This window comes from Helobdella robusta (assembly GCF_000326865.2).
Source record: "Helobdella robusta unplaced genomic scaffold HELROscaffold_61, whole genome shotgun sequence".
NCBI lineage: Eukaryota > Metazoa > Annelida > Clitellata > Rhynchobdellida > Glossiphoniidae > Helobdella > Helobdella robusta.
Window position 1 is genome coordinate 560,925 of NW_008705338.1, and position 11,406 is coordinate 572,330.

Consider the following 11,406-nt stretch of genomic DNA (forward strand, 5'->3'; position numbering starts at 1 on the left):
CATTACTACATCCTCCCACGTTACAACATCCACCATATTCGTCACCGCCATAGTGACGTCATCGTCACAATGATGACGTCATCAATGTTATTTGACGAAACTGCAACCAACCACCACCAACAGCAAAAACACCAACACGACAAAAAGCGTAAATAATAATGGATATGCTATTTATTCATTCATTCGTTCGTTTATTACTGGCCCACCCATTAAACGCTACATTTCACAATTTGTTAGTCTATAGATACGTGTGTGTACGTAATACACTGTACACACACATGTCTACACATGTACTGTATGTATGCATGTATGTGTGTGTGTGTATGTATGTGTGAATTGTACAGTACACACATCTAAAGCACACATTATATCTTGCAGTGTTCACAATTCAGCACACGCCAATACATACAAGTGTTTCGTGGAAGGTGACTGAATGAATGAATGAATTCTGAATTAATTCATGAATAAATAAAAATAATAATGCACGTGAATGATGACGATGTAATGGTTAACAGAGTTAAATTGATATAGCATATATGAAGCTTATTAAAAGAGTTTAACTTACTGGACATCATTCCAATCGTAATGTGGTCGAATTATATTACATATGCAAATTTATCAACTAATAGATGGATGAATGAATGAATAAAAGAACGAACGAACGAATGAACGAACGAAAGAACGTTTAAAAAATATCTATTTCCAATTTAGTTAAGAAAGCCTATTCGGGAGTTTTTTTAAAGCAAATTCTTGTCTGGCTGTTTCTTAGCGCTAAATCAGGTTCCATTCTTATACCGAAACGACATAGCTTTATATTCATTCCCTGACACGTACACACGAACACACACACACGAGCACACCACACACACACGCACCACCCTATATATTTATATAATATATATGTATGTATCTATGTATGTGTATAAAATTGTAAATTTTATTTTTAAATATGGAACTGTCATTGAATTAAATCTTTCAATAATCTGCAAAAAACGACTTCGAATTCAAATCATAAACTTAATTGCAAAGACAAATAAATAAATATACAAATAATAAGAAAAAAAGAACATAGAAATGAAAATTATTATACATGAACTCATGTACGCATGATGTTCAGATATCTCCGTTTTGATTTTATAACCATTTATTTAGACCGTTAGTTTTTGAAATTTAAAGCAAAAATTTGTCTTTATAATCAAGCCAAAATCGTTAGTACATATACATTATACACATACACGTATATATGATACATATATAACATATATATATATATATATATATATATATATATATATATATGTGTGTGTGTGTGTGTGTGTGTACTGTTGTACATATATAAATAAAAGTGATTATAAATGAATGAATTAATTGTCGACTGCACACCCACACCCACACACACATATTAACATTAATAAATGTTTTTTAATAATATATATATATATATATATATATACATACATACACACTCATAATACACACGTGCTGTCATGCTGAAGATGCTAACTTAAAGCAGCATAAAATTGATGATATAACCTAACATCAACCACAGCATAGAAAACATACGAAAAACATACAAATGCAAAAAAGCACATACGAAACATACAAATACAAAAAAACACAAAATGTATAAATGGCACAATATCAATAACAGCACACAAAGTGTACGCCAGCCAACATTATCCCCATAAAATTGCTTAAAGTTGGACTAATCGTGAACGACACACACACACACACACACACACACACACACACACACACACACACACACACACATATATACACGTGGACACCATTATGTAATGCACAAACACAACAATACAAATTAGAAACATTATCTAGACGCACATGAACAAACACAAGACACACACACACACACACACACACACACACACACACACACAGAGTAAAACTCTACCGACGAAACAACCTCACTGTACATTTGAAAAGGAAAGCCCAAAATTATAACGGATAGCAAAAAATTCTGAATAAAAAAATTGAAACGCAAACTACGTACAAAACCAAAAAAAACTTGAATTACCATCATTTTCATCCTCTATCCATCCATCCATCCATCCACTCACCATTCATTTGTTTATTCAAAAGTGAAAACGACGTACAAACAAATGAATGAATGCAATCAGATACATTCATGGATGTCTGAATGAATGCCTCTCATGCCATTGATACTAACTAATTCATCATAATAATGCATGCTAATATTTATCCAATGTGTCTGTGCTTGGTTCCTTACAATAATAATAATAACAATAATAATAATAAGAGACAGATGCTCTAGAGTGGCCTGCTCCAATGGTTCAGTAAAACTATCTATCTAGAATTAGTATAACTTTTATTATTATTACTATTATCAACACTATTACGATTACAATTATTATTATTAAGGTTATTATTATTATTATTCAAAACGAATTGTTGATAAGACGGACGTGACGTAAGCAAAGCATCCCACCAGTATAAATGCCACCTGAGTGATGAGTAACTAACTACCACTAAATACAGAGTGATGACGAGGCGATGACGTAATAATTTCGACGATGACGCGTAATAGCGATGAGACGATGGCGATAGTGGCTACGGAATGACGATGACAGTGGCTATGGAATGATGATAACAACGACGAAGATGACGACGATGATGACGCTGGTAAGAACAGCGCTGATGACCACAATTATAACGATGATGACGACGATGATGAGGACGATGACGACGATGGAGATGCTGGTAGTAAAAACACAACGAAGCCCGTTTAGACCTTGATATGATGGCAATGATAACGTCCGACACAAAAGAAGTCACACAAGATGGCGCTGATTATCGTATGATTAATGACGATGACGATACTGATGATGATGACATCAATGAATGACAGGAAGAACACGAATTACGATGATGATGATTATGACGGTGACAATGATGACGTTGGCGATTAACAAAACGCTAACAATAGTGTGATGAATATCAATTGCGATGATAAGAATAATGGTGGTAAGAATAATGGCGATGATAAAGACGACGACGACGACGATGATGACAGCAATCATTCTACTGTGAATCCACACGTTTCTTCGACTGCGCAGGTCAACTTGTCGAAGAACTTCTCGTAGCTCTCATAAGCCGGTATGTCAATGCGATTGAAGCTGCATGTGCGTGTGTGTGTGTGTGTGTGTGTGGACGTGCGTGTGTGTGGACGTGCGTGTGTGTAGACGTGTATGTTTATATATGCGTGTGTGTACGTGTATGTTTTGTGTGTATATATGTGTACGGTGTATGTGTACAACACAAACAACAAAACAAAAAGAACACAGCAACAAAAACAACAGCGCAACCAAAAAAACAACAGAGCCACAAAAATAACACAGCCACACAGCAACAAAAACCACACAACACAAATAAGAAGACAACACAACAACAAAAAACAACACAACGACAACAAAAACAACCACACAACAGCAACAAAACAGACCAGGTGTGTGCCTTGGGTAGGTTGTCAGTTGAAGCTTCGATTTGATGGATGGTGAAGAGACGAGGACCCTGTGAACCCGTGGAACCTGTTGTCGTTGTTATGTTGTTGTTATGTCGTTGTTGTCGTTATGTTGTTGTTATGCTGTTACTCTGTTATTTTTTTTACGTTGTCATTCACTGCCTTAATGTTCCAAGTTTAAAACACAACTACATTGGCGCAAACTCCATCTCATAAAAGAGAAAAATCCAATAAAAATAACAACATTTCAAAAACAACATTCCAGACACGACCACCCCCACCACTACCCCCCCACGACCTTGAAGAGCCTTGAACCCCTGCAGAGGTACCCTCGAGCTGCCCGTAACGAACTGCAACAGCCTACGTATAACGAGATGAAGTATTAAAAGTATAACGCAACCACACGCACATACATCACCACGACAGCCGATCAATCAACCGAGCAATCAAACAAGTAAATGCAATCGTCTAACTAATAAATTAATTACTCAATCAATTACTCCATCAAACAATCAACCAGTCAATCAAACAATCAATCAGCCAACCAATTAATCAATTGATCAACCAACCAATCAACCAAACCAGCTAATCAATCAATCTCAATCAGCCCCAAAACCCCTCAACCAGCCCACCTGGCCCTCCTCTCCTCATCGTACTCCTCGACAGCCCTCCAGAACCAGACGACCACGTCAGACGATGACGTGCAGTGCTTCAGCCTCGTGTTCTTCCTCCAGTCTTCAACATCAATCCTACCCAGACCACCGATCATCAGCTGTCGCAATCCATGAATCGTCATTCACATCAGATGAACTCAGCATGCTAACTCACCACTAGACTAACTCATCACATCTCATCATCATTACGTCTTTACTATCATCATTAATGACAAACTCACTCACACACTCACACACACACACACACACACAGATACTGACCTCAATCTCCCTCTCATCAAATGGTTTCAGCAGTTGCTGAGGCACCAATTCATTGAGACCTTTTTGTAGAGCTGCAAACTGTGCCTCAACACCCCGCATGAACCGCCAGTTTACGTATAACCTGATGTGTGTGTATGTGTGTAAGTATGTATGTATGTTTGTGAGTGTATGTATGTATGTATGTATGTATGTATGTATGTATGTATGTACGTACGTACGTATGTATGTATGTATGAGTTATATGTATGAAAGTAAGGGCGCATGTGCATTGAACCAAATTTAATGCATACCAGCCAATAACAACCTCACTTAACTGTGCATGTGTTGTATCGTATGCAATGCTTGCGTATGCACATGTAGACAAAAACAGACTGCACGTGACTAATCAAACATCATCATCACCACCATCCCAATTATTTTTATTACTTTGTTATTAATAATTTATTCACGTTTGACTTTTGTAAGAGGAAATTTAAAAACACATGACAAATATGTATGTAGAGACGGAAAACATCAAGGCTTGCTCTGCGTTCGAACCAGGTCACCACATAACCACCCCGACACACCATCCATGCAGCCGCACTAACTTGACATATTCCTTCTTGTTCTCCTGCGTGACGGGGACGTCCCTACCCCCAGTCTTCAGCTCGTGCTCCTTCCTCTCCCCGAATGCCTCGTGGTCCACGCAGAACACGTTGTCAATCACCCCCGTTATATCGTTCTCACTGTGTCAGAATGTTATCAAATGCAATTTAACTTGGACTGTGTGTGTATCAGTCAGTGTTTACAAGTTACTGATTGCCTTTTTATGAGATAAAAACTGCTAGAATCCATTCTTGAAACTTCTTGAAATATAACAAACAAGCAAGCAACCGTGCAACTACCCATCAAAATACTCACGCGTCAACTAAACCAACCACAGACACACATCAGTAGCAGTAACAAACAACCAATCAATTTGTCAATTGATCAATCAGTCAGTCAGTCAGTAATCACACAATCAATCAATCAATCAATCAATCAATCAATCAATCAATCAATCAATCAATCAATCAATCAATCAACCAATCAAACAATCAATCACAAAAGCATAACAGAGAGGAAAAATAAATAATAATAAAACTAAAAAGAAAGAACACACAGTATCCAGACGAGACTGCGATAGAGGTCAGGGTCAACAGCTTCCAGGTCATCCAGGGAAATCTGCTTGCCCAGGAGTTGCTTGTAGAATGGCAGAGTGAACCCCCCGTCGAGGTAGTGCCCGTGGAAGATGGCCATCCCTATTATGCGACCGACAAAGTGGAAGTAGGAGAGGTGCTCCTGAGACGGTGGTGGAATGACATGATGCACGCACACACACACACACAAGCACACACACACACAAACAAGCACACACGCGAACTTATGTACTATAAGTATAAATGTATAAATGTCATGAATATAACTTGCAGCAAGCAACAAATAAACACGTCAAAGTAAAGTTGAGAATGAAGCAGACAAAAAACAAATTTCTTCCTTAAAATGTCTGCTAACAAAACAAACAGAATCTTAAATCTCAGGTAGAGCAAAGCAAAAACAACATTTGACGCAATACAGCAGACGAGCGCATGAAGCAACATAGCGTGAACGTTGAAACTCACAGGATTGATGCCAGAGTCTGGATTGATTTGTAGCGTGTAGATGTCATCCCTTGAGTATTGGAAGAGTCCATAATATGGATTGAGCATTTCATGGGACAGCAGGTACAACCATTCTCTGGTGAGGGGTGTTCAATTTCATTTTAATTAAATTTTCTCTATGAAATAATTCGGCTGAACAATAACATGGATAAATTCTGAGTGATCCATATGATCATGCTGCATAGATATGACAGGCTAAATAAGTTGCAGGTACTGACAGCTAGACAGGCAAACATTTAAAAACTGCATTGATAATGTATTTATTTGGTAGGAAAAAACTGTTTAAATAAACTTTTTTAAAAATCAATTTATTAAAATAAACCAGCGTATTGAGCAAATAATACTGCAAAACTTGAAAAAATTATGAAAGACCACAAATACAATCATTACATGAAAAAACTATTCACTAATCTTCTTATCTATTACACACCATCTCCTCTGACACAAACACCACACATCATCACCACAGGCGCCAGAGACCTACCTGGCGATCCCACCATAATCGAGTCCTTCCTCTCCACGAAACTTCACCATCAACCTCTTCTTTAACTCCTTCGACCTCATTTTCATTATGGCTCTGTATGACTCCTGCAAAAGTTTTTTTAGGCATGAGCATGTTTGTTTGTTTGTGTGTGTGTGTATACGTTTATTTGTGAGTGTGTGTATGTAATCGCGTACATACATTTGTGTGTTGTGTGTGTGTACATGCATGTGAGCGTTTATATATAGATTCCAATTCAACTGAATTTTATTTTGATGCATTTGTGTAACTGTAAATTAGATTCATGCGCATACAATGTGCTTGTGTGTGTGTGTGTGTATGTAGTGTGCGTGTGAATGATGTCGTGAATGTTTTAATGCGAATGTTAAAAAATTTATTGGCAAATTTCAACATTTGTTAAATTTATTTCATTTAAAAAAAATCAAAACATTAAATATTAGATTTCAAATTTTCAAAGAACCAGGTTCAACTATGAAATGAAAAATAATTTGAAAATAAAAAACGAATGATTTCCGTTCATTTGGCTGAATTCATTTGATTTATTCATCATTCATCAATTCTTTCATTCATTCATTCATCCTGCCAGCCTTCATCAGTCCATCAAGTAAAAACATCAATCTGGTTGAATTAAATGCAGAGACACAAGAAAGCACACAGAGACGCGCTGATTGATGCTATCACCAAAGTGTTCACATCATCTTCGTAAATTATATTCTGTTCATGTTAACTTCCGGGCCAAACTACAAAACTACAGACGACGTTTATACGTGCATTCGTCCAGTGGCGCTTGAACTAATGCAACAAATCCTACACAGTATTGCAATCAATGAATAGGCACAGAACAGAGCAGCCAAGATCGTCGCTGGCGGTTCAAAGTTTGATCCCGTCGAAACAATTTTTAAAGACCTTCACTGGCAGACTGTAGAATTATATTCAAAATTTGTGTTTCATGTACAACTTCTACCTGGGTATTTAAACTAATAAATTTAAAGAAAAGCCAAAATCTTTGGCCGGCACTCTCTCTCCCTGCGTCAGATAACATGAACTTGATGCATGCAGAATTGAAACAGTCGGACATACTTCGAATATTTCCTCCCTGGACACCTCGATCCGGCAGTGACTGGCCTGTGGTTGGAGGGCGTGCAGTTCCTGCCTCAACATCTTCAACTTCTGCACCAAGTCCCTCTTGTACTTCGGTAGCGGCGAATCACATCGCAGATCGATGGATGGGGGCGGAGTCTGATCACATGGACTGCTCGGTGATTGGTCGATGGTTATAGGAAGATTGTTGTCGCAAACGATAGTTGGTAGAGTAGGAGATGTTGTAGTTGTTGTCGTCGTGGTCGTTGTTGTGGTCATGGTTTCATTGATAGTGGCAGGTATGCTGTGGTCTCGTCTGTAGTTGTGGCCACGATCAGATGATAAGGATAATTAACTTTGTAATTATTGCTAGTGTTGTTATACTTAAAAATCATGTTTGCTTAGTGAAGAAAATAGTTAAGCCTGAATTATTTTCATCAGATTGTAGAAATTACCATATTTGCTGATAATATTAGCTAATTTTTGTCATTTTATTAATATTTTTTTCAGGCTTTCATCTATTTATACTAACAAAACACCAAATACAAAAAAAATTCAAAAAAAAAAAAAATAATAAAAAAATAGAACAAAACACATCTGTAAATCCAGCATTACATCCCAACCCAACACTTAATAAACGTACAATCTCTGTTGAATGATTGACAGGTTGGCGGGGAGTCGAGGGTCGGTGAATTGGGTGGTCCTCCTTGTGTGGTCTACGAAATAGGGCCGACCAGTTGATGTCATTCTCTTCTCCCAGCCTAGAGGCATCGGACCCAGCACGTCGTCGTTGCAGATCTGTGTCAGATCTCTGAAAATGTTTTGTGGTTCGTTCATCAGTATCAGTTTATTGTCTATCAGTACTGTAGTATCGGTAGTATCATATACAAAAATGATTTTCAAATTTCGAAAAAAATTTCATCACACTGAAGTTTTCAATTGGGTACTTTTTACATTTTTTTTTTTTTTTTTTTAAGCATTGAGTCCTGGTTATGACATTAAACTGACCCTCACTGCCTTGTGAGTGATGTTGGATCATCAAAGGCTAGGCCCACCGCTTATAACTGTGGTTGCGTAAGGAAGGGCGTCCTGTGTAAAAACTAGCCAAATAATAATACTTATGATGACGGAAAAAACAATGGCCCTCAGTATCCGGCAGAAGAGGGTGCGAAGAATCTCCGGAGACCCAGTCCATGGGGTTGTGGTGCAAGGCCCTGTGGATGGTCTGGCTACTGGCACCCCACTCTATAGTGTGGCGGTGCAAGGCACTATAGATGGAAGGACTACTTGTAGACCAAGGGGTTGGAGGTTTGGTACCTGGAATGTAGGCACGTTGACAGGAAGAACTTTGGAAGTGGTGGAGGAGCTGCAGAGGAGAATGGTTGACGTGGCTGCATTACAGGAGATCAGATGGAAGGGTGAGGGTACAAGGTTTGTGGGGGCTAAAGGTGGAAGATATAAGTTGTGGTGGAAGGAGGATGATGGTACGGGAGGAGTTGGTGTGATGGTAAGAGAAGAGTTGGTGGAGAAGGTGTTGGAAGTGAGGCGGAGAAGCAATGGGGTAATTGTGGTGGTGATGGTGTTTGGAAAAGTAATAGTGAGGGTGATATCAGGATATGCTCCGCAACAAAGTAGGAAGGAAGAGGAGAAGGATAGGTTTTATGATGATGTTTCTGACGAGATCGGGCAAGCGGGGTTGAATGAGTTTGTGGTGTTGTTGGGTGATTTGAATGGTCATGTGGGGGCGGATGCAGACAGATATGAAGGGATGGGGATAACGTACATGGGGGATGGGGATATGGTATACGGAATGAGGAAGGGCGTAGAGTGTTGGAGTTAGCGGATGCACATAGCATGGTGGTCAGGAATACTTGGTTCACAAGGGAACCAGCGCGATTGATTACTTATAGGTCAGGGGAACATAGATCGATGATAGACTATATATTGGTAAGGGCCAAACATAGGAAGTATGTGAAGAATGTGAAGGCGATACCTGGTATGTTGCAGCATAGTATGGTTGTGATGGATGTGACATCAAAAGAAATGGAGAGGAGGAAGAAGGATAAGTTTGTGGCAAAGAGAAAGACATGGAAGTTGCAGGATGCAGAGGTGAGGAAGGCATTTGAAGTGAAGGTGGCTGAAAATTGGGAGAGTGGTAAGGATGGAGATGTTTGGGAGAGATACAGGGACTGTGTGTTGGCTACGGCAGATAAAGTATGTGGATGGACGAAAGGAAAGTGTAGGCATGGTGAGACGTGGTGGTGGGATGAAGATATAAGAAGGGTTTTGAAAGTCAAAAAGGAGAGGTTTAGGGTATGGAGAAGGGACATGACAGAGGAAGCGGAGTCTGAGTATAGGAAGGCTAAGAAGGTTGCAAAACAGGCAGTGGCAACTGCAATGACGAAAGCACCAGATAGGTTAATGAAGGAAATGGAATTTGATGTGAGTTCGAGGAAAATGTTCAAAGTAGCAAAGCAGTCAATGAGGGATAGGAAAGATGTTATAGGGAATGGATGTGTTTGGGATGGATCTGGCAAGTTGTGCATAGATGAGGAGGAAAAAGCTCAGGTGTGGAAAGCTCATATGGAAAGGTTGATGAATGAAGAGAATGAGTGGGATGGAGATGTGGAATCCACGGTCACACACGGACCTATAGAGAAGGTGACGATGGAGGAAGTAGAGAAAGCAGTTAGAGAAATGAAACTAGGTAAGGCGACAGGGGTTTCGGAAGTGGCGGCAGAACATATTAAAGCGAGTGGGGTGATAGGAATTGAAGTTATGATGAGAATTGCTAACAGTATGTTTGATGATGAAGGTATACCTGAGGATTGGCGACACAGTGTGTTGGTGCCGTTGTATAAGGGCAAAGGAGATGTGAGAGATTGTGGGTCATACAGGGGTGTGAAATTACTAGAGCACGGAATGAAGGTAGGGGAGAGGGTGCTTGAGAGGAGGTTGAGAAGTATGGTGACAGTTAATGAAATGCAGTGTGGGTTTATGCCTGGTAGGGGAACGGTGGATGCGTTGTTCATGGTGAGAATGTTGCAGGAGAATTATAGAAAGAAGAAACGAAGATTAAAGAAGAAACGAAGATTGTACATGTGTTTTGTGGATCTAGAAAAGGCTTTTGATCGAGTACCAAGGAAGGTCATTGAATGGGCGTTGAGGAAGAAAGGAGTGAATGAGAGACTTGTTAAAGCTGTGATGCTAAAGCTGTATGAAGGAGCAAAGACAAAGGTGAGGGTTGGAAGGGGGATTGTCGGACGCTTTTAGTGTTAAGGTAGGAGTGCATCAAGGATCAGTGTTATCACCGTTTCTGTTTGCAATTGTGATGGATGTTGTGTGTGGAAACATAATGGAGGGGTTGTTATTTGAGATTTTGTATGCAGATGATTTAGTCTTGATGGCTGATAGCATGGAAGAATTGCAGTTAAAATTTGACAGATGGAAAAGTGTTATTGAAAAGAAAGGGTTAAAAGTTAATATTGGTAAGACGAAGGTAATGGTGAGTGGGGAAGGTGGGGAGCGAGTGATAAGTAAAATAGACCCCTGTGGGGTATGTGATAGGAGAGTGAAGGCTAACTCAGTATTGTGTATAGGATGTCAGAAATGGGTGCATAAGAGATGTAGTGGTGTGAGGGGGGCACTGAAAAAGNGTGGAAGGCACNGTTCAAATGTAAGAAATGGTTCATGGTGTGATTAATAGGA

The 11,406-nt window shown here is 39.3% G+C and overlaps 1 protein-coding gene across 1 annotated transcript in view; it reads right to left on the bottom strand.

Moving 5' to 3' along the window:
- Positions 1-3,058: 3,058 nt before the first annotated feature.
- Positions 3,059-11,406, bottom strand: part of HELRODRAFT_115219 (hypothetical protein) — a gene marked incomplete at its 3' end in the record, with an annotated part of 15,561 nt that continues 7,213 nt past the window's right edge. Inside the window, exons 10-20 of the mRNA XM_009029701.1 lie at positions 8,342-8,509; positions 7,699-7,873; positions 6,601-6,704; positions 6,078-6,192; positions 5,579-5,757; positions 5,025-5,162; positions 4,438-4,558; positions 4,135-4,274; positions 3,790-3,862; positions 3,485-3,552; positions 3,059-3,158 (exon numbers count right to left, since the gene is read on the bottom strand). Of these exons, the coding sequence (XP_009027949.1) occupies positions 3,059-3,158; positions 3,485-3,552; positions 3,790-3,862; positions 4,135-4,274; positions 4,438-4,558; positions 5,025-5,162; positions 5,579-5,757; positions 6,078-6,192; positions 6,601-6,704; positions 7,699-7,873; positions 8,342-8,509 (1,381 nt within the window). The remainder of the gene's footprint in view (positions 3,159-3,484; positions 3,553-3,789; positions 3,863-4,134; positions 4,275-4,437; positions 4,559-5,024; positions 5,163-5,578; positions 5,758-6,077; positions 6,193-6,600; positions 6,705-7,698; positions 7,874-8,341; positions 8,510-11,406) is intronic.